Raw genomic sequence first — 25,620 nt, forward strand, 5'->3', positions numbered from 1 at the left:
AGTGAAAATCATGTTACCATGTTGGGGGACAGTTTTAAGGTGACAGAGACACAGATTTCTAGCTCGATTCCACAATCATTCATACCTATCACCTGTTTTATTGTATTATCATGCAAATTACCCTGTGGTACCTTACGGAGGCCAGAATTGTATTTAAATGAGGATGACCCGCGAGTGACATCGTATTGGGCACACTCTATAACATGAAATAATAAATAAATATGCTCCCCTCTTGCCCTATACCAATACAATATCAATTAAGGGATCATTCCTTTTCTCTGAAAATTCGGACATTTGTATATCTTATTTGCCAGTATGCAGAGTTCACAACAAAATGTGCAACTTTAGTTTCACATTTATTGCTAAGTTGAAAAAAGGGCAGACTTTGTTTTGGTCTGGCCTGATCCTTCATGTTTCATTGGGAATTGATTCATTCATACAAAGGTTATTAACTGAAGAAAAATAAAAATCTAACTTGTAAGACTACAATGTATAACATATCAAATGCTTGTTACTTTTATTTTGCAAGATAAATAAAATGCTACCAAAATGATGATAATTTAACTCTTTGTATGTGTAATTCACATGTAGTTTCACTGCCTATAGTCCATTTTGCTTCTTTGTTGGAGTTACTTTGCGTACATATAGATGTATCACTTTTGATCGCATGTGTAAACACCAGTTCTTGGTGACAACGTGCGATTTAATACTACATGCACTGGAGCAAGTACAGACATTCTCTGGAGAAAGCCAGATGGGGACGATGCCCCCCCATCGATAGGAAAATTGCCGAAATACGACTTTCGCCTCTCCCCCAATCTGGCCTGGTCTCCCCCCCATAAGATTATGTTTCTGAAAATTTTGATAACACAGTGTCTCATTTTGACCAAAAATGTAAATACGGCCTTGTAGTGCAAGTCCTTGTTATATTACTACAAGTACCAATCCCCATCAAACATACACACACAGAAACAAACAATAAAAACACTATATCTTGTGAATCATGTTACTTTTATTTCAAAATGTGGCTTATATACACAGCCATTTTTTGTCGACTATGCATGTTTTTGTAACTCTGTCCAGAAAGATCATTTCTTTCCTACATCACAAAAACCAAAAACACATGCATAAAGTGAAGTTTGTACATAAATACACATGATAAGTTGAATTAACACAGTATGGGTAGATAATACAAACTTGATAAGTGACACCGTCATTTGATTGAAAGATAATAGTCTTGCCCATCTAAAAACTTGTTCTGACACTGTATACAACATATATAGCAAGAAATGTTCACAACTTATGGTTCTGAAGAATTTTGGTGTGTCTAGTTATTATTGCCAGTTCCTGCAATCCAAAACTTTGCTACAGCTTGCATGGAAGAAACTGCTTGCGCCTATTGCCAGATTTGTATATTTAAAGTTAACATTTCACTACATAAATCCTCCAATATTTTCCCTGTTGTACTCACTTGTAGTTGTATGAAGGTAATAAAATAATATTAATAAATATATATTTTAATAAAAGGTCACATTTAGGTCACATGTGACACAAGTAAAACAAACACTAACAAATGCATTTATTGTTGGGTAGGAGAAGGGTAGCCAACACAAAACGTTATTGTATGGGACCAATTCAGAGCCAGGATGCTGTATTCAGTCCACTTGATCTACAGAAACCATGTTCTGCACACAGCACATAGCCCCTCTTTTATGGCTTCAAAACACAACCGCAAGCACCCTGGCAGCTTGACCACATTTCTATTGTTCAAGAAGCCAAATTGGATCTTTTGGATTTTCTGCCTAACTGAGCATTTTTGAATGTTTGCCATTCTAAATATGTATACTTTCATATACTTTAGACCAACATTTCAGCAGTTATGAGGCCCTAAATTTCCATAATATCAGGGTTAAGACCAACCTTAACCACATTCTATTGTTCTGAACAACAGAAACTTGGGCATGAGAATTTTCAGGCTTTTGTCTGAAGTCAGGCAGTTTTGTTATCCAAATTTACGCATTTTTTTCAGCCTGTTTTGGGCCTTTTAAGGCCAAATTCACTTGCTTTTTCAGGCAATTTTCAAAAAAGCCATTCTCATGCCTGGAAACTAGGCCAAATTGTTGGTTCTGCCAGGCAGCTGGTGCTCAACCTGCGGTTCAGTTTTGAAGCCATCCCAAAATCAACCCTTGTAACTGATACAGCATAAGACATGATTACTCTTCATATCAACATATCATAAAAGATTTCATGATCTAATATATTTATTCATATAAAAGCACCTTCTATTTATTTCATATTCATTCAAGGTCAATAACACACTTACACATTATTTAACAAATGGCCAAAAGCCACATACATACATTAATTAAGAGTCCAGATTCCACTTGCTCTTTCATGCTATGGTAAATCTGCCATACTGGATTGTTACTCAATGGGACCAAAATATTGTACCTTGGGACATTTATTGGCAGAGCCCTAAAACTTACCTTAAGGGCAGAGTAATGGGAGAGAACACGGACCTTTTCGAGCATCATTATTTTTGAATTGTATGTCCAAAGTATATAAAACTATACATTTTTGGAAAGGAAATAAGTCAAGGAGTTTTTGAAAAAATTACAAAAATGCACTTTTTTACCCCAATTTTTTTGTGACAACTTAAAAATAAATCCGTTCGAGTAAAAAAAAAAAAAGTTAGTTTTTCATGGAGAAGGGAAGGGTGTTTTATTTTTTTGAAATTCGTCTTATTTTTCAAAAAATTGAAAAAAGCATGTGAAAAAAGCAATTTTGTCACTCTATTAAGCTAAAAATTGCACATAATGGTGTAAATTTTTGTTCAAAACAAATATTTTGAAAAAATGAGAAAACCTTCCCTAGACTTGGATGTGCTCTAAACGATAGTGCAAAAGTTTTACCATTTGCTTGCATATTTTTCGAGTTATCTTGTCACAAAAATCGCACAATATTGTTAAAAATGAACTGAGAAATCGATGTTTTAGTAAAAAAATGTCAAAATTATGCAAAAACGTCCTTATATTTTAAAACGGCAAGACTCTCACGTGCATGGTCTAAATATGCATCTTTTTGCACCAATGAATCTATAATGTCTGTTTTTAGTGCGCCTAAATCCAAAATAATTAAAAAATCTAAGTGGCTTTTTCACTGCAAATTTTTGTTTTGTTTACATCACATTTGCTGGTGTTAACAACATACCGAACGCGCCTTGACTGCGTTGGACATACGCGCAGAGTTACGGCGTGTCACACGACGCGAATCGCGCGCGTAATCACAATATTTTGCATTCGTGCATTGCCAACTCATTATTTCCCGCCAATTTACTAAGCTGTCTTGAGCCATGTGACTTTTTACAGTTGAAAAGAGTGAAATAAATCAAGTAAAAATACAAGTAAATATTAGGAAGTTGTATTTTTATCAGTTTCAAGTGAAAGAATACATCTTAGTGTTGATAAATATCAAGAAATCTCAAATTCGGGTGTGGACGAATGTGTCTCCCCTTACTCTGGCCTTAAGCCTTACAAAGGTTTGATCAAGTACACCAAACACAAAGGTGCATAAGGCTGCAATCACATAGAAGTATAGGCCTACTGTATACGATCTACGCTCATTCGATCAGGCTGAGTTCACATAGTATACTCCTATGTGAACTCAGCTTGAGCGTATATCGTACAGCGAATACCGTATACTTCTATGTGATCGCAGCCTTATGAAATAATCTGGAGGTACACTATTTTGCCCTCTATGAGCAACACAAACAAAATGGCCAAATCCAAACATTCTACTACTAGTATATTGGGCTATTCCAGTTGAAATCCATACACCCCTAATTGAAGACATGACCTTAATCTTCCATACAGGGGGTGTAAATTTCAAATGGGGTTACCTGAATGAAACACCATGTGGGAGATTAAGGTCATGTGTTCCATAGGGGGTGTATTGATTTAAACTGGAATAGCCCATTTGTCAAAAATCATGTTGTGATACTGTCCAGTGACAGACCCATAAGGTCCAACAAATCAAAGCACCGAGATAATTCCACATCAAATTTTTTTTGTTATCCAGTAGAGAAATTGTCCCACATGAACTATTTGAGATGCTTTTCACATGAAAATGGAAAATGTTTCCACTGCCACTGAGGTGAAGGGCATCTCATCATCTTTGGAAATGCCAATGACAAACGCTGCTTTTTGGCATGCATCATCATATACAAAAACCAAAGAAAATGGTCTAAAATCTAAACATTAATTAGTCCAATACCTTCTCAGATATCTTCGTCATACATTACTTTTCAACCATTTTCTAAACAGAAATGCTGTCAAATTGTACACACAACTTTCTTTTCCTGCACTTACATGCTATACCTATTATGCCAATCAATAAATTAAATTTCAGGGTACTTTTGTGCAAGTCTTCATTAGTTTCACGAGTTCCAATTAATTATAAAAGTTTGAGTTGAATTTAGTAACTGGCTGTGACTCATTTTATATTACGGTAAATTCATTAAAATGTTGCTTATTCCCTTTGTTACCATGATCAATAAATTTTACTTAATAATAATTACTGATTTTATTGTAAAGTGAATGAAAATACATACATTGAAAAAATATTGAAACCATAATAAAATGAAAGATAACCACTTAGCTGCTTACCTGTAGAGCTCTATGGGGAATTGGCAAAAAAGATCCCAGATTTCATTATAAAAACTTAAATTTTACAGTAATGGGCATTACAATCATGCAAAAAGTAGAAATTCAAGAAAAATTGAGGTCATTGTTATGCAGCAAATCACACACGGCTGTCAACGTGATTCAGGTTTTGTGGGAATGGGTCACATTATGTGAAATTAAATTGAATCAAATAATCAATTTTGCAGTATTTCACAAATATCCTGTATGAAGCATTTGCTATTTGTCACAACTTTACTGCCACAAGCAAAATGTCTGTAACTTCAGTTATTTGTCTACTGTATACTTAAACACATTTTGAGATTTGCTGAAAAATATATTTTGCCAACTGCTTCATAAAATTAATCAAATGAGCAATAAATTGGTCAATTTGAACGTATACTTATTTGTCGTAATTTACCTGTTATAGCACCATCTGATTATTGCTATGATAACCAGGGTTTGTGAAATTGACCATCTTAATTTGCAACAGTATGGTGTTTTTAGCCAGTAAATTTATAAAAGAAGATTGTTTTATAATTAACATTAAAACATTGTTTGAGGGGTGTATGTAACTGTAATTTGCTGATCGCACAGTCATCTTAAAGCGAGATTCTATCTGCAATGGCGGATCTGTGCAAAGGGTGAATTCTCAAGTTGAGAACAATGCCATGTTGGATTTCCCAGTGGCAGATTTAAATTGTGCATGTTAACCTGTGGGCGTATACACACACGTAGAAGGGCCATTTGTCCATATGGTAGCGAAGTAAAAGCACTGAATTGAATCTGCCACTGCAAAATCCAACATGGCATTACCCTCAACTTGAGACGAGACACATAATATACAGATATACCTTATCATTACAAACAAGGAGAGGGTAGGCTAACATGGAGATAAAATGTTGGTGTGATTAGGCAAAACCTCTGAATGTCCCTTTAATCTGTGATTAACCTGCCTGCCTCAGCACAATGCATTCAAGCATACACTACATGTACAACTCAGACATCCTCAATGCTTAGGCCAAAGTTCATTAACACTGCATTACCTGCAAACTTAAATTGACCTATATGAATTAGCGGTGATGATTTTTTTTCAATACCCAATACATATTGAATCATTCCCTGTGTGTACATTGGATTCAACCTGTACATGTAGTGCATGGTAAAATGACTTGGATCTCATACATTCTAATCCAGGACTAAGGCCCTTAACCCCAATATGCTTGTACACTCATACAATGACCTCTCAATATAAGGTACAAAAACTCATACCCACCACTATGAGGTCAATCACCACTCAATAGATTTACTGAACCATGCCTGTAGGTATTGGACCATTTTGGTTCTAGCAAGTTTCATAGCCCTGAGCAAGGAGACCAAAATAAGCATATTTCCTGCATTTTACGGCTTGTTGTCTACGTTTAGTATGCTCTGTCTGTTATAGTATAGCAATAGGAAACACTTGGGGTTACAATAATATCATATGAATTGCAGCAAATTAAAATACTGACAAGGTTTATACACAATGAGTTGAATTAGTAGTAATTGAATATTAAAGTTAATTAAATAGTTAATTAGTAACATCACTTCATTACCGGTCAGAGTCGAAGATTCATTGCATGTGAAAACTTGCCATAGCTATAATAATTAATCTGAATCTCTTAAGCTCAACATGGTAACTATTTTGTTGTTTAGAAGCAGCTACTGCGTAAATCATGCAACTCCATGAGTAAATGGCATGCCATTTACTCAGGGAGTTGGATGATTTAAATAGCTGCCTCCTAAAGAGAAGTGCAGTATTTATTTGCCAAGTTTTTACTTTCTTTTTTTTACGTTGAGAGCAAAGTGATTGCAGTTGCAGCACCATCTGTGGGGACTTGACCAAGCTACAGTGCTCCCCACTCTCTCAGGACCATGTAACATCCAAACAGTCAGATTTTATTTGTACATCGTTTTTACTTGCACTTGGAGCACCTGGAATCACCAGCTGTAAGAAGAGCCTACAAGACTTCTAGCCGCAAATATTTAAAGATTGAAACACCTAAGTAAAACAACAGCATCTGCTATTTTACTTGTAATTGGGCTATACCAGTTCAAATCCATACACCTCCATGGAAGACATTGCATTATCTTTCACCCAGGGTGTGTGTATTTAAACTGGTATTACCTGAATGGGCAACTACATTTGAAATCTACACCCCATGTGTGGGAGATTCAGAACATGTCTTCCATAGGTGGTGTATGATTTCAACTGTAATAACCTATTTACAGAAACTGTGTTTTACTTGGGAGAGCAGGAACTAGTAACACAGGTTGTAACTCCCAAGTTGTACAAAGATTAATGTCTATATGTTGACTAGCTGTGCCAAGTTTCCACAATTTTAACCACACTTTCCTGTTTTGAGGTAACAGGCTGCATAAATGTACGCATATTAGGCCTATATCCTTCTGTTTTGTTGTTGTGAGACATCCTACACTGATACACACATTATATCCTTCTTTCCTTTTTGTTGTGAGAGACATTGCACAGTAATATCAAGAATATGAAGGTGCTTAAGGGATCAGATAGCAACGTTTGCACAGGATTTTTGTGGGATCTGAGAGCACATTTGACACACCAAATTGCATTCTGAAGACAAGGAATGTCCTGATATCAAATAATTTTGATTTTTTGAAATTCACAAATTGTCAAAAATTGATATTTTTGATATTAAAAAGTCCTTCAAGTATTTTCATTTTGGCCTTTCATATTGAAGATTTGTTTTCTTAAAAAGGCCTAAAAATGTTAGGTCTTTTTCATTCAGAATACAATTGGTTGTGTCTTAAGTGCTCTCAGGTCCCACAAAAAATACCGCGCAAAGGTTGAGCACTGTCCAATCCCTTAAGATAATAGGTCATTCTCATAACTGGATATTTTGTTCATGTTGGTGGCAATGTGCTTGACCAATATTTCGCAGTGTAAGGGTACATGCAAACTATTGAAGTAACTATTTGCAGGATATGTATTTTGTTTTTTTATATTGTAGTACAAATATGATATCAGTTAACATATTAAAGTTACCAATCACACTTGGGTGATATTTTGATTAATCAAAAATAATCGATTATTTTTTTGATCAAGTGCTCGATTGTTTTTTAAGCAATCATTTTCAACAAATAGGTGGTTTTTAAAATAGTTGCATCTTCATAGATAATTATTTCCTGAAACTACAACCAAAATAACAAGTGAAAGAACTGTTATACATCAAAAATAATTGATTAAAAAAAAATAATCGAAATTGTTTGTTTTTGACAATCGCCCAAGCATATCACCAATAAGCACAACATATCATAATGGACATATCATAATTCTCATTATGATCACTATGTTTAAAATAATTCATAGGCCATGTTAAAATAACAAACCAAATAGGTCTATGAAGTATGAAATATATAATATACTATTTACACAATAAAATGAAAAAGAAAGCTTTAATCTTCAATGGTTTACAAAACAAATTGCATTTTTCTCTCAAAAGACATGTTTACATCTTTAACATACATTACATGACACAAAGACATGTAGATGAGATGATGCCTTGTTGTGTAAAATTGGCACCGAAAATACTTTTGGGGGCAAGAAAATAAAACAGGTCCAGTATTATAATAAGTGGTACATTGTCAAGGTCAATATATTCAACTCAAGCTATCTTTACATTCACTTGACCATTTTTGTGATCACCAGTTGCTCTTTTAACGAACAACACTTCAGAGTTGTGCTTTTCTCAACTTGGGTACAATGTACATTAGTTTAGGTACTAATATCTGCCAAAAGCCACCATGAAAATTCAGCTTTGGGGTTAAAGGAACAAGGTTAAGTCCACTGGGTTGAGGATGATGGACGGTACATAATGGGTGGTGGATACATTCTAGTACCTAAAATCAGAACTGAATAGGTGGGAATTGTTTAAATTGCTTAAGTCATTTTTTGTAATTTTGAGAACAAAGAACAAAATATGGTTCAAGCATGCATCAGTTACGTAATCAACCTAATTATTTCGGATTATTCCCCTTCATTTGTATCATTATCATTTGTTCTTGTGCAAAGATTGGTGAATAAATATGTTTAAATGCATGCTTGAATCATATTTTATTCTCAAAATTATAAAAAAATTACTTAGGCAATTAGCGTAGCAGGCTGACGATATGATTCTTGGTAAGTGCATCTCATGCATGTAACTGCACTGCCTGTTGGATTCGTATTGCACCTACACTGCAATTATCAGTGTCAATTGGCTCTATTATGAGGTTTGCCTATAATTATTTGGTACTGATTCAACAAAAATACCGTAGACAATGTGACTATCAATTTTTAGTTATGATGGCAACCTTAGTGTGACATTAGATAGACCTTCATGTCACAAAACAATTATTTGTTAAATCCAAAAATCACTCAATAAAAGCAAGATTTGACCAATCTTTCAATACAACTGTTTGACTGTGTGGTTATTTCAATGTTATCAACAATGATCAGTTTAGTTTATGAAAACTGTACTTGTACTCTGCTGTATTAGTTTTAAAAAAATATCTTTCAAATAACATTTCTATAATAATATTGTGAACTTTACATTATAGTGGTACATACATGTATAGCAAATATCATAATTGAAAATTTAAACAATTAACTCTGTATTTAGTCAGATAAACCGAACAGAAAACTAATGAAATTTCAATTTAAGTCAATTTAAACTTCTTTGATTACACAGCTCATTATTAAACATATTATGGCATGTTTGTGCAAGAAAGTTGATCAATGGCTGCCTTATATCAATTTTGTGAGTTGTATGGCAAGACTATCCAAATTATGAGTTGGTGGACTCCGTAATAACTGCGTGATAATTGAGTTGCTCCAGGAACTCCAGGACCTTAACTTTGTTAGTACTTGCCAGCCTGGTAACTTTAATTGGTTTACCTGCAAGGAACATTTCCCTGCTTGCCATATATAGAGTGCAATAAATTGCTACCAGCCATTTTTGGGGCATACACTTGTCATCAAGAAACTCCACCTAAGTTTTACACTCATGATGAATCCTATATATTGAAACAAAATCAATATTGCCATTTGATTTGCAACTTTTTTGCACGCTCATGAAGCTCAACATCTACAAAAAATAAAATATTACACTTATTTTAAATCATTGCAGCATTATTTCTTTTAAATGTGCCCTCCAATGTGAGAACCTTGAATATAGCTTTGTTTATGGCAAGATATCTTGATTAATATTTCTCTTAAATTTTTTTGCCTGGTGAAAGTTTTTTTTTTTTTTTCAGATAGTTTCTCAATCTGATATTAACAATGTACGTAAAATAGCCCAAAATACCATCCCTAGCCAAGACTAAAATTAAAATAGTCAATAAAATAGTCAAAAACACCATTGCTAGCCAAGACTATCTATAAAACATGGTAACATACCAATTCTGAATGGCCAACATAAGTTGAACATACCAACTCTATGCAAACAAATGAAGACATCAGATGCAAAATGAAACCTTGAATAATTGTTATATTAAAAGCGTGATAATGAGATGGTTTGTAATTGCAAATCAGAGAAAATATGGTAATAAAAGCCAAAATCCATTCACATAGATAATGAAATAAGACAATATAGATAAAATATTACAATGGATTCCAGTTGAAATCCATACCCCCCCCCCTTATGGAAGACATAGCCTGAATCTACCACACATGGGGTGCAGATTTCAAATGGAATCATCCATTCAGGTAACCCCATTTGATGTGTGGAAGATTAAGGACCTGTCTTCTATAGGGGGGGGGGGGTATGGATTTAAACTGGAATAGCCCAATGCAGCCAATAAGGCATCCAAAATCTTCAAATGGTAAAATATAACTGTCTGTATGATAAAATACTGCAATAATTATTGATATTGAAAGTCCCCTTATGGATCAGATGCAACCTGTTATGCTTTTTAAAAAGTTTTAAAATAAGCTCCACAATGTTGGGCACCATTTATTGTAGCTTTAGATAAGTTGCTGAACCCCACTTTTAATCACTTGCAAATGCAGACATGATTTCTTTAAAAGCTTATGGCTTTTAAGCTTAAAAGTTACTAGTACACAACATGCATATTGTTAAACTTAAAAATCATTGAATAAAATTGAGAATTGGAAGAGTCAAATGAATAGAAGGTTTGGTTTTAAGTTATCACATCAAAATGTCAAACAAAATATAAAACTGTAAAAGAACATAAATCTGTGTAAAATATATATAAATATACATTTGATCTTTTGCAATATGCTCAACTACAAGCAGCTAATTGAAATTGAAACACTGGTACAAAATAAGGTGGGCCCTCTGGTAAAGAGCCTGTCAAAAATCACTATGGGCCTGCCGCTTACCTGCTGGCCTTTTAAATTTTGTTACCAATCTAGCAAAACAGACACAATAATATCTTCAATCCCAATCCATGGCATTACCTGTTATTATTTTGCTCACCCTGTATGAAGGCTAGTTTGAGTATAATATTTACGAAAGGTAGCCTTGGTATGAATATGTCACTATTGATAAATATTTGGGGACTATTTTGTGAAATTTGAGGGCAAATTGCACTCAGCACCCATGTATTTTGAGCCCTGTGGTTGAAACCTTGTATGCTACAACTGATAAAATGACAAACCAAATTGTGATTTATCTAACCACAGGCCACTACTGATTTGTGTGGATATTTTCATATCATAATATTTTGACCTTCAATTTAGAATAATGTGAAATTTAGGGAAATACTGTGTCTGCAGGGGTATATATTTTCACAGAAAGGGTAATTTTTTCCATACCTTAATTTTAAATAGATTTTTATATTTCCATGATTTCACATGTGTTGTTTTCTTCCACATTACTTTAAAAGTGCTATTTTTTCATACCAAAAAGTAGGCAATTATCATATTTAAAAACCAGTTGTTTTATTAATAGTAAAATAAATAACTTCATTTATGAAAATATCCACTACTACTGTACTAACCTATATCACGCTGTTATTTCAGGAAATAGAATTTATATCATAAATCCTTTCTATTTTCAAAGTGTGAGTTGTTACTTTGTGAAATCTAAAACATAATGAATGAATTTTTATTGTATTATTATATTCAATGTCTTTATATTTGAGTTTCCATGTCGAAATGTGAATATTCTGAAAATAAATCCACCACCAAAATAACAGCAAATAGTTGATCCAAATATGTGACAGGAAGCTATGGCTTCCACTGGTTGTACTTTACATTTTCATTTTTAATGAATATCAATTGAAGACTAATAAAAGTTGTGCTTTAGCATTACGGCTGCCACATGAAATTTGTTTCAAGAATCTTGCTAAAATTCAATTAATATAATTAAATTAAAAACTTACTTCAGGATGATTTCTATGATTGCATCAATACTTTGATTGCATAATTTCATGAAGGTTCATGATAGCATAAGTTTTTAATATTTTGAGCATTTGACACGTATTTGTTACAAATGCAGAAAGGCAGCTATTAAGCTATGAGGCAGCTATAAAGCTTAAGTAATTCTTTCAATACAGCCTTCAATTGCTCTTGCAACAACATGGTATAGACACAAACCTTGTCTGTCTGCCAGAAGTTCATTTGCTACTAGGAGGGGAAATGATTTGCAGAATGGCATAAATGATTCAATCAAGGACTGGGACAGGTCCAGAGTTGTTTATAAAGGATAGGGTCAAACCAAACTGGCCATATAATGTTGACCTAAAATAATTTTTTCTCAAAAATAAAATCTATAAATATTTTAAAGCTTTACCTTGATGTGTACACATGAATTGGAATTATTTGCACTTGACTACCATCATATGCTGGGACGGTAAAACAGACTCATGGTATGCAAAGGATAATGAATACCAAATAATACCAAGAGTCTAATTAAAGCCAAGGGAAATCAGATGGTCATTTCCCACGGGAAAAATATTTTGAACTGGGCTCTACCTTTGTGAAAAATTAGACCTGTTTGAGGAGGAATTTGTGTAAACCGGGAGGTATGTGTGACCAATCAAGAGTTAAAACATACTGCTACACGTATTCTGGTATGCAAATATGAGATATTGAGACTTTTTCCAAGACGTAGCTCCTGGTCATGTTATACAAGAGGCATACCAGGAGCTATTTTATGGTAACCGGTGGGCAAATAATGAGAGCCTGGGCACTTCGTCCTGTGATCATTGCTCCAGCTCTGGCATAACTGGATTTCAAGTCCAGCTCCATTATCCAAAATTTATGATCATCTAATATGGGAAAATTGTATAAAACATACACACAATCTTGCAACTTAAAAGACTGCTGTTCAGTCAGCAGTCAATGAGTTGTTCATATAGATACACACATGTACATTATGGTTAACTTTAGATTTCAGCGTTGAAGCAGCCTCTCTTCAGAGATGTAGAATGAGTCATCCAATGGGCACATCGAGCCTGATTGGGCGCACTGGTCTTCTAAGAGATTGAGCCGACTTTGGTAGAGAGATATCATGTGCTCAGTGGCAGTGTTGTCGCCTAAAATTTCCACATCCATGGTCAAGCGTTTTATAGTGAGTTGACGGTCTGTAAGAGTCCTAAGGTATACGATGACAGTTGTTTACAAAAACAACACATTCTACACAATTGCAATCAAAGGTCAAAGGTCATACATTTTCTGAGTGCCATGTCACTCATATATATGCAACAAGTAGTCTTGTTGTTTACAATGCAATTTCAAAGAGCATTGTTTTTGCCCTAGGTTTTTCCTTTCACAAAATAACATCATCATCATCATCACTGATATGTTACTTGTACTCCGGCTCCAAATTCAAAAGTAAAATGATACAGTAAGAAGACATTGGGTATCAGCAAACAGCCTTTCGTCTCCTTTACAGGTTTTAGTATTGCATAAATAATATTTCTGATCCATGGAATTGATAGATTTCTTCTATATATGGAAACATTCCTCGACACCAGTATTTGTGATTCAAGTCCAGTTACTTGATCTCCCATGGTGCTGGAACATTCCTCCAAACAGATTTTGCTGTGATTTTATGTTGAGTTAAACTCCTCATCACAGACATTTGCAATTTCATGTTGAGTTACAATGATTACTTGATCTCTTCTACATACGGTGCTGGAAACATGCCTTTCTTTCCATTGCACTCCCCTCTCCACCAGTTTTCATCACTCTTGTCCAATACCACGATAATATCACCAAATGAGAGAGGTAGTTCACCTTCCTCCTGTGGTTTGAAGTCATATTTTGCTCGTACTTTGGGGATGTTTGGTTTCGGACACGTCACCGGGGCTCTTCTTTGCTGTTGCTGGGGCTGTGGGTGTGGTGGCTGTAAACATGCATAAAAACAAATAAAACATTTGCCATTAACAACTTATATTTTTCATGCAAGTTAATATGGTTTTACTCATGATTTTCTACCAGTTTATTCACTTCAACCAGCCTGAGCCAGAGTCTTTGCTGATTGTTTAGCATCATGCAACATCGGAATCACAGGAACTAGGCCAGTTCCACAGAATTAGAGAAGGAGAACCAGGACTCGACCGCCATCTTGATACAGACATGGAGCAAAAATTGGGGGCATTCATACTTGGAATGCACTTGAGGCATTCGTTGTTATGCAAGCGTGACATCGCATGATGGGCCCATCTGAGAGACGCACTTCATGCGACCTGCACGCGATACCAAGACGCTAAAGATGAGACATGAATTGTTTCTGTTTGTCTCCGCGCACCGTTGGCAAGGACCAGAATACCCCCATATTTTCTCCCCACCGCTGACAACGCGATTGAACATGGCAGTATAGGGAGTCCCGGTTCTCCTTCTCTAATTCTGTGGCCAGTTCTGAACTTTCTTTTGTGACGATTGTCTTAATTATTCCAGACTGATACCGCTATGATATTCCACTATTTCACAGTAACAATAAGATTTCACAACTCAAAGATGTTTTATTACTCACCGTTTCTCTGAGTAGTATTGTCTGGTTTCTGCTGACAGATGCTGTCATGTGGTATTCTACTAGTTCATTGAGTGAACCAAATTTCACGACCCACAGGAAGTATTTACGGTGCCGTCTCTTAGCACTTTGAAATGTTGCACACTGCCCCAAACCTGAAACATATCAAAAGGGTAAGAATGGTGATACCAAGTACTATATTAGCGGATTATTTTGGCGGTATTATTTTTTTTGATTTTAATTGTTCTGAACATTTCAAGCCATTGCACATTGAAGCATATGGGTCAAAAATATTACATTCACTAAGAGTAAGAGCAAATTGGTAATTGGTTGTTTTATAAAATAAAAAAATAAAAAGAAATTGTACGATACTTTTTGGGAATGTTATGTTTTTTACTTGGAAATGGACAAAGAGACCATGTCAACAACAATCCCACTATGAAATTGCAATGGTGCACATCACAGTAATATTTTTGCCAGTTTTTATGGTTAATTTTTAAATTTAAAGAGTAAAACATCTTACACAACAGATAATGAGAAATCTCCCACTGTACTCTCACTCTCTCTGATAAGGAATGTTCCATCATTGCATTTCTTTAAAACTTCTTCTGACTGACTTCTTTTGATGCCACCAAAAAACCACCTGCAAGATATAAAAATACACATTGCAAACAATAAAGGTAAAATGGAATAAAAGATGGAACTCTATAAATATGTAATAACTGTTACTTTCATAAAGTGTAATATTATTGCAATTCACTTCTTTTGTATTTGTTGTGGCTCGTATAACTATGTATAACTGAGATCATGTTTGATAAATAAATGCACAGGGCACCTGTGTGTGCTCTGTGGAAAGAAAAAAACGATATAAAAATACATTTGAAAGTGTATTATTACATAACAATAGTTAAGTGTTTGTGTGGGAGGGGGTAGATGAGTGTGGGATGTGTTTGGGATAGATGTGTATGGGTGCGAGGGAGAGTTTGGGTGTGCACAAGTGCGCCCATACTATAGCGGAACGGGGGTATTTGGCATTTTGAGCTATTTTTGGTATTCGCCCCGATTGCACACTAAATGTGATTTTCATCGGCGAAACAGGGACATGGTGTGGCATAGACCCAGTGACTCGCTGGCTACCAAATCTGCATTAAACATGTAGTTGTAGGGGTGGATGACGAAGTTCATTCAGAGTCCATACTAGATAGATATAAACAACTCATTATTGTTTTGACCGTGAACACCAAATCAATTAACATTAACTTGGGACCACTATGCAACGCTGTGCACATTTTAATCCGACTACATCCAATTTCAATGCATACACTTCTCTTCTGTCTGGAAAACTAGAAATCAAGGTATACCGGCATGACGACAACAACAACAAAATGCTGTGCTATATATAGCAGCAGGCAAGTAGTGATATGGAGTAAACATGTCTTATGACGTCATTATATTCCTAACAAAGTCAACAGTCTCATCTCCAATTGCACAGTTCAACACATCCATAGCTCAAAAAGATGACCTCAAGTTGTGGAGTTCTGTACCTAACACATATAGGTCATTCTATTAGTGCGCATTGCGCAATCTTACTCTCTCCAAGCCGGTGTCAGCTGCAGACAACAGTTAAAAAATTTTTTTTAAAGACATACACATTTTCATTATCATATTTGGAATCTGCATGAAAAATGCATTATAATGAGTACAAACGAGCCTAGTATTGTTTCAGTGGTTCTTAAGATAGCGGTTGATTTTTTTTAAATATCTCCAAACTTGGGACTTTTTCTTGAAGCCTATTGCTAGCATGCAGAGCATAAAATGACTTTGAAGAACTTTGGCCGTACAGATTGGCATGTTTTTAAATCTTAGTGTGTGCTTACAAGATTTTTAAAGAGAATTACATAATTATTTTATTTGACATTTTCAGGGTTAGAAAATATAGGGTATATGCATCTATGTAGATCAATTTCACTGGTGAAACATGCGGAGGAAAAGGCTGGCTGCACCAACTGCCCTCTGTTGATGAAGAGGTTGAATGCAGAAGACCAGGAACAACCAATGATTCGCTGCTTAGCTCTGTTTTGACTCCAGAAAATGTCACCATGCAGAAGAACTGCTGATCCAAAACTTATTTGTATTTATTAAATCCAAAACATTTTGCTTCCAATTTTTTTTTTTTTAATTATCATAGTGATTCATTTAGTTGTACAGCTTTGTTCGAGGAGATGGGAATGATTATGTAACATTACTTGTCAAACACCTGACAACAACATCAAGTAATCCACTCTCATTGACATGCTACTTATCTCATACCAGTATTTGTAATGCTCATCACCTTTCCATGTCTTGGTTTCAACCAATCCCATCAATAAGAGCCTATTTTTTCCCAGTCCCTAATTTTCAAGAGATGACTACTATGACTTAACCTGTTTTTCTATGGGCAAAATGACCTTTTTTCTTTCATAACTCTAAAAAGGGTCCTTTTATTCAATCACAACTCTGTAGAGAATCAGAAACTTTAATATTTTATTATTTATATAATTGCTGTCAAATTTGATCCTGTTTTCATCAGGAAAAAGGAATATTCAATTTTGTCATCAAATTCATTTGCGACAAAGGATTACCTTAGGATCAAGTCAGTGAGTGCTTACAATATCAGGTATCAGGGTACTGAAGTCATCTTCAAACCAAATGAAATATATTTCCCTATTACTCACAACAACAATACACAACAAACAAGTGAAATAGGGGGGGGGTGGGTTAGTGAGAAGAAAGCCATGACTGTAAGAACGTCTCCACCTTTTAAACTACTTCAGTTACACAATAAAATAAATCACACAACCCACACAACATCGCAAGAGACAAACTCTTCAGGGGAATTTGATGACGATTTTGATATTTACTCAGCGGACAACACCGGATACAACTGCAATTTAATGCAAATAAAAATTGGGTGTTTACAATATCAGTCTATTAAAGTTGTCTACATGGGAATCTGAATGATGATTCTAATATTTATTCAGCGCACAATAGCCGACATGCATGAAAAATGCAAATAAAAAGATGAAATTTGATAGTGATTAAGTCAAATTGGATCTAAATAAAACGATGAAATTTGCTTGTAATTAAGTCAAATTGGATTCAACAAAATGGTGCTCCTTAGCAAAAGTCAAAGTGATAACCTATCCCTGAACAAGTGTAAATAAACTATTGAAGAACTGTTGTCATTTCAGGTGATTTTCTGCATCAAATTACACATATGTGGTGTACTCAAGCAAAATCAGTCTGAAGTCGGGCATACTTAATTTTCAGTTTTCTATATGATTGCATCAATCATATGTGAAGCTACGTTTTGCAGAAAACCCCCGTGAAATTGAACATTTAGCTCCAAAGATATGAACAGTCGAAGTGTTTCCAAAACAACGGGCAACAAAAATAATTTATCGTTTGTTTGGCTATATCTGAAAATAAATATTTCCGACTTCCGACTGATTTTGCTTGATCACATCACATATTCAAAACCCCAATTCAAACCATACACTGTTTCAAATGGATCTCATCCCCAATGACAAAATTGCATTGATCTGTGTCTCTGACATTGACATCACATGCCTATACTATATAGAATGAGTTTTTGTATGCAATGCATTCAAAAGTCTTTCAATGAGAGTATTCCAGAACACTGCCTTAGCATAATGACTGTTGCTTTGACAATATATTTTCATGGTTTTTGTTATGGCAAGTTAATTTCATTTCCTTTTCATTCAAAGTTCTTAGTTGTTTTAATAAATATACTAGGCTATAATATGCTGCAAATCTCACCAACATATGATTTTGGATAATGACTTATTCCAAATATTTGAACATTTTCTATGAATATATTCATGTTCCCTAATTCATTCTAATGTACAACAAAACATTGAACACATCTTTCAGCTTGAAATCAAATCAAAATGAGACTTTTAAAATTGCCTCACATTTGTTGCTGAGCTATCAAATATAATGGCCTATTTTATACTTCAATGATAATGGGTATGTAAATTTCTTTTCCATCCTTGTTTTGCACCGAAAAAGGGCTGAAAGCTATCAAACATGTACGTAACAGAATGATACTCGCACTTAAGTTGATGTCAAGTAAAGCAAATCTCTGCTAAATTTGAACACAATCTTCACCCAAATAGGCTCATTTGTTGTAGCACAGTTCAATAACCTCTATGCATCACCCATAGCTCAACATGTGATCTTAATTTCAGGAGAATGAGTTTGTGCCCCAATACATTTTTTAGGTCATTCTATGAATCTACAAACATATTGAGGTAATAGAAATGTGTCTTATAGATGAGCATGTTTGAAATCCAAGCTAGTACTCAACTTTGTAAATCTACTTGATTTCTTTGAGAATTTTTAATTTGAGATGTAAATGCTTACACAGTGTATATAGATAGCCTATCTCGTGAATTATGCACTCGCTTGGCACACAATACTAAACCCAGCTTCACATCAGAGTATAGATTCTTGCGAGTTGAAATGCACAGGTCTTTTGTCTTGGATACTGTGATTGTGACAGCCAGCACAAGTATGAGCATGCAGTAAAATTGACACACAATAACTAACATTATTTCAATTTTGTACAGATCTGTTTTGACATTTCAAACATGTAGGATCTTGCCTTTGGGTGTGCTGCGTGGTGAGGGTGGGGTGGGGATCTATTACCCCCTTCCTCAAACTTGACATCTATGAAACTGAGAGGTTTTAAATAGCAGCCTGTGTTGCCATATTGAAGCAACTTCATTCAGGAGCTAGAAGTCATTAACATCTGAATGGGTGACAATTCACACAAAAATCTCTCTGTTCTGATTTTTTACTGGTCATAAACAGGGAACAAAATAATACATCACAAAGTGTTTCAATATCAGTTAATATGTGGAACAACATTATCTTTGAAAATGTTCTAGATGTGAAGATCTTAAGGGGGTACTACACCCATTGATTTTTTTTTTGCATTTTTTGCATTTTGTGAAGAAATTACAAAAAAAATTGGACAAAGTGGTATGCAAAATGAAGGGGCAAATCTTCTCGTTTTATTGGTGGCATCGGTATCAACGTAGCTTACATGCTTTTAAAAGTAGAAGCCAAAAGGTGGTACATCACTGATGATTTAAATTCACTTCATTTTGGAAAGCTTACTATCAACGGATTTCGTTAAAATTTTGGATATGTGTTGCTAACACGTTAGGGAAATAAAGTTGATATGTAAAATGGGAATAAGTGGTTCCTGATTTCTTTTATGACTTCATGAACTTGGTGCTCCACAACTATCAAAAAAGGAACTGGTTAAAATGCTTCTATTTTCAATGTTGAGCTATATTTTGTATTTTTAACTTGCGACATTATTTCACTGAAACTTAATTAAGCCACAGGTAACAGGTTACCACAACCATACTGCAGCAATGTTGAAAACAATTGTATTTCTTGTCACCTATACCACCATATTGGGTAGTTTTCCGTAAGCTTAACTTTTGTGATTTTGGTAACTATTTTATATTTATTTGTGAAATCCATCTCAACTAGGCATTCTAAATTGTACTCTTCTTCTTCTTCTTCCAGTTGTAGTGAAGGCTTCCTGAAAAGAAGATTACTCACTGCAGAGTGGTGGGTGCGCAGACATATGACGCAGACAAGAGATCACAGGTGCAAAAATATGTACAGTGAAGTGCTGATTAAAAATTTAATGCTGTCTGCTATCTAGATGGAGCCGTCCCTCAATGCCATCTTGAAGGCATCAGTGTTGGATCCTTCTTTAAGGAATTCAATCCCTACTTGTGCGTGGGAAGAAGGAAGAGAGGAACACTTGCGAACTGCAATATGGAGTCCAGATACGGGAGTCATGACCTCTGGTATTAGATGTTGCTTGAGTGATGTGATCTTTCCAACTGATGTCAACCAGATCAGAGTGAATCCTGTAGAGCATGGTTAGCCGGCTTTGGCGACGTCTACTTTGTAGAGAAAGCCACTGGAGCTCACTCAGCAGGGGGATAACACTTGATCTGCGGTCGTAGGTGTTGGTAACATATCTGGCACTGTTTCGCTGGACTTGTTCCACTTTCTTGATGTTTCTTTGAGTGTGTGGGTCCCATATTGCAGCTGCATACTCAGCAGTGGGTCTTACATAAGTTGTGTATGTAGCCTCCTTAATCCTGCGACTGCTATGATAAAAGTTGCGCTGGAGGAAAGCACGGGTGGAATTTGCATTACTCACCATTTACATCCCAAGGTATATTAGTATATCCACCTTACACTTCTCGATATATAAAGACAGAATATCAAAATTATTCCTCATTATGATATCACAGACTCTTACATGTGTATTCAAAATTGATGCTTAAATTTGACCTGAACCAATTGACCTATAACCTGACATACGGTGACCTAATAGCCTTTTCTTCTCCTAACAACACATTGACTAATGACTATGCATCCATTGTGTAAGTGTTTATTTAATTTATTCAGTGTTATATTTTTTGCATGCACCACTATAGATTTTCTATAGAGAGTATAACAAAGGATTTAATGTATTCTATTCATGTACCCTACTTGAACATGTTCAATAGAATAAATTATGGTTTGTTATGAAACATGCATCTGAGCATGGAAGTAAGAGACATGGAAGCTGGTCGATCCAACACCTATTGAATTATTTACGTAACATTCTATAGAGGTTACGTATCAAGCTATTGTGATAACAATGTAGTCAGCGTGTCTTTGATGTGGATCAGACTTGCCGCCTGTATTGCCAGTTCGTTTATTTACAGGTTTATTATTTTGAGCAAAAATCGTGTTTTTCTTGATTATGTTTCAAGTATGTTGTTTTTATTCGGACAAAAGTGACAGGGATGTTAGATTTGTAATCCATAATTACAGAAATCCATTCAAAATATCGATTTCTACCCTATACTTACAGATTTTCTTAAACTGCAAAATATTGGAAATCATGCATTTACGTCTAAACCGCTAATTAGCGGTAATAATTGATATGCGACTTGGCACATGCTTTCCATTATAAAATGAATACCGCATCTATTTGTGTGCCCGGGGCTGCCCGAAATTGCTGTTGACCAGAATGTTCCTGAGTCGGGTATTATCTTTAAATTTTGCGTAAAATAAATTGTATTTCATTTCATTTTCTGTTTTAAAACTGCTATCTGAAAGTCTAGTATATATATACATTTAATCGGTAGGTTTTCACATAATTACATACTTTTAATAAAATTGTATAAATTAAACTGATAGCATTCTGACCATTACGTAGGGATTTTATAAAATCTGTTTGTGTTCATAAAACTAGTCATGCACTGCGGTAATACAACACAGCCCATTGTCAGGACTTAGTACACGACCTCGTACTGCTATTGATTTTTAAGCGGGAACTTTGATTTTCGACATGGCACACGTTGACCATGCGATGACTCAATTGTTCCACTTTCAACTGTACTGCTTTTGTTCAGTATCGCGGCAAGTATGATACTCACTTTGATGTAGTATTTGACCAGCTTCCATGTGTATTACTTCCATGATCTGAGTTACTAGGATACACAGTAAAAAAAAATATATAGGGCTAAAATGACTTACTACAATGGTGTAAAAGCACTTTTTTTCTTCTTTTTTTTCATTTTTTTTAAATTTCACATGATCCGTGCATATATCGCCTAGCTATAAATGAAAAAATATTTTTTTAGACCAATCAAACCAATATATGGGTGTAGTATGCCCTTAAGGACCTTGTTTTCTAATAATCCTAGATAGTAATACCTTAGCTAAGGGTGGTTTCTGAGAAGGCATAACTAATTCATGTACATGGTTGAAACCCGGGGGGCACTCCAACTTTGGAGGTGACGCGTATGTAGGACTGTTAAGACCCCCTTTTTCCAGCATCGCTGTCACCCAAAGACCCCATACTTTTTTACGAACACATGCTCTGTCACCCGAAGACCCCCTATTTTTCCATTTGATCTGTCACCCAAAGACCCTTACAAGTTCAATTTGAACAGCAACTTTCATTTATTCACTTATTTTGAAAAAACAAAGAAATTTGAAGCCATTTAGAACTAGACATTCAATTTTCGAGGTTTCTGAGGTGCTATTTCGGTTCTCACCCAATGACCCCATATTTTTTACATTTTGCTCTCACCGAATGCCAAAAATCATGCTCTCACCTAATGACCCCATATTTTTTACATTTTGCTCTCACCGAATGCCCCTTAGTGCGAAAGTGCCAGCCCTACACCTATATCCATTTCAAATTGAAGTGCCCCCAGGGGTTGAAAATATCCACCTGTATAGCCAGAAATATGTACCATATTAATAAAATAGTCAGTAATAATTAACTGCCATTGAAACCACATCAACAATCCCTAAACTCATTGATCAATATCCAACTAACCATTAGAACACTACATATCTATACATGCTACAATAAAACCCTAATGAGTCATCCATCTTGTGATCTAATTTTCCATACAACAAAATGTTGGCCTACTCCCTCATCCACTTGTCAGTTATCCCCATTTTTTTGGACCCGCTTAGACTTCACCCCTCCCCCATTCAGAGATGTGTCCTCAAAGATTGGTAACATAATAACATTTTCCATTGCTAATTCATTAATACACAGCAAGTGCGATCCAATCAAAAGAGATTGATTGCCTGACCGTGCACTTATTGCGCGGTCATTAATTACTCACAATGCTCCTGACACGCTACAATGACTTCTGCGTGCGCGTGCGTGTATACGCTAAGCGTTATGGCAACGCACACGCCTATGCGATGCCGTCGCGCTTCTGCGATTGGTAGCTCCTGTTGTCGGCGAGAATGTTAAGTTCGCCTGGTCGATTTTTTTGTAGGGTAGGTAATACAATAATTAAAACTGGTTATATTTAACAGTGTTTTATGACATAAAATAACATAAAATGCCATTTTGATGAATGACAATAATAACTTTGCACCATCTATTTTGAGTTCATTGTGTGAAATTGTCGGGTTTGGTTTTGGGCCTCAGCATTTTTCCTCAGGAGCTCGGAAAAATACCTCGGCCCAAAACAAAACCTCAGATTTCACACAATGACCTCAAAATAGATGGTGTGCAGTGTTTAATTATGACCTGCCTGGTAGTTTTACTTCAGAATGATTTGCTGTTGACCTGGTGGGCAGTTTCGATTTTGGATTAGTTAGGGGTGTGCCAGCTGGCTGGGATTTTGAAACCATTACTCCATATATCAAATTTGACACAAAAGAGATAGAAATATAAATTTTAATTATTTCTGTTCAAAATTAAGGTAAAGTTGCCCAATTTTCCTGCCTCTAAAACAGTTTTCTGTCAATACTCAATAGCAACCCAAAGTAATACCAAAAAGGCTGCGAATGCACCCCAAATCTGCTACATCCCTGTACCCACCTTTCCACTCGACCCCCTGGTGTTGACCCTTCATCCCTCCCCAGATGGGGACTGACAACTACCCTCTTCTTCAAATATTTAGATATATTACATCATCTCAGAATCATCTTTGGCGAGCGACAAATGACTCACCATGCTGAATGGGGCCACTATCAGTCTGCAACCAAGGTAATACCAGCCACACCTAGATTACTCGGAAAAACTGCCTGCTTGCCATGTTTCATCAATTCAATTTATATGCATCTGTGCATCGGACCAATAAAGACATTTTGCACAATGATGAATTTTAATAGTATAGTCCAGAATTCAGTTCAGATATTTATGCTCCGAGTTAACATGATTAAATTAAAGTTGAATTTAGTAGGCCTATTATTATCCATTGTTTATTGTTTTAGTGGAACTATTTGATATGATCAAGCAAAATGATCAAGTCAAAATTTTCAAATGATGAACAGCTTTTCCTCCCAGCTATGAACACTCTAAGTACATATCATTATTTAGATTTACAGAGTTTACTTTGAGGACTGCTAAATATCAAAAATATCAATTTTGAATAATTTGCCATAAAATTTGTATTATATTGCGAGTTAAAAAAATTATTTGATATCAGAAGACATTCCTCGTATTATGCAATTTGACGTGTCTGATGTGCTCTCAGGTATCACAAAAAATACTGTGCAAATGTCGTTATTTGATCCCTTAAGTGTACAGATACTTTTTGTGCATATTAGGACAAAGTCAGATGGATGTGTTTGAAATCCTAGTGTCTCAGTGAGGCATTTTCCCATACAAGTCAATACATCCACTCAATTTATCATAAATTCATAACCAATATGATCGTGGCTGTGCTTGCCAGCTGACAGTATACAAATTGATAGATAGTCTGCGACATCACTTGCCAATATTAGCTGACGACCAAATTACCTCACCATATATTTTTATAGAGGTTTAATTTTTTTCACAAAATAGTCAAACATATTCAAGAAGAAGAATATTGTCTTTTTTAAATAGCTGGGGTCATTAGAGGATGTTACTATTAACAGAACAGATGCATTTATCTGGAGGGCCATATTGTAATCTTGGAGATTACAATAGCTGCATGTGTTATTATGTTAACTTTGCATTCATGCTTTAGGAGTCATATCACAGATGGGGTGGGGTAGAAGTGGGAGGGGTTGTGGTAGCAGGGGTTGCTCTAAATGTGCTTCCTGGAGCAGCAACTCTTGTTTACCAAACTTTTGGGAAAATAAGATTAGACACCAGGGGTGGGGGTGAGGAGCACTAGACCCAGGAGTGGTGGGATGAGGGCACTTAAGTATGAGATTGTGCACATGCATGACCAAATTGTTTTTACAACATTCCAAAATAGATTTCACTCGACTAGCAAAATAAAAGTACCCCTCAACAAGAAACTAAATACCAAATTTTCCTGACAAGTTTTAAACTAATGACTGTATCCATTTTGAACACTGCTTTTTAAACTGTACATGGCAATTAATTT

General features: G+C 35.4%; 1 protein-coding gene and 1 long non-coding RNA gene across 2 annotated transcripts in view; both read right to left on the bottom strand.

The window, feature by feature from the left end:
* Nucleotides 1–992: 992 nt before the first annotated feature.
* Nucleotides 993–10,487, bottom strand: LOC140151249 (uncharacterized). The gene is made up of 2 exons (XR_011858919.1): nucleotides 3,523–10,487; nucleotides 993–2,486 (listed from the first exon to the last, which is right to left on the bottom strand). It is a non-coding gene; the product is annotated as an uncharacterized lncRNA (long non-coding RNA).
* Nucleotides 10,488–12,109: 1,622 nt separating this feature from the next.
* Nucleotides 12,110–25,620, bottom strand: part of LOC140151248 (growth factor receptor-bound protein 2-like) — a 35,300-nt gene continuing 21,789 nt past the window's right edge. The window contains 4 exon segments of the mRNA XM_072173519.1: nucleotides 12,110–13,974; nucleotides 14,656–14,790; nucleotides 14,793–14,829; nucleotides 15,200–15,317. Of these exon segments, the coding sequence (XP_072029620.1) occupies nucleotides 13,811–13,974; nucleotides 14,656–14,790; nucleotides 14,793–14,829; nucleotides 15,200–15,317 (454 nt within the window). The 3' untranslated portion in view covers nucleotides 12,110–13,810.

This window comes from Amphiura filiformis, chromosome 4, assembly GCF_039555335.1.
Source record: "Amphiura filiformis chromosome 4, Afil_fr2py, whole genome shotgun sequence".
Classification (NCBI taxonomy): domain Eukaryota; kingdom Metazoa; phylum Echinodermata; class Ophiuroidea; order Amphilepidida; family Amphiuridae; genus Amphiura; species Amphiura filiformis.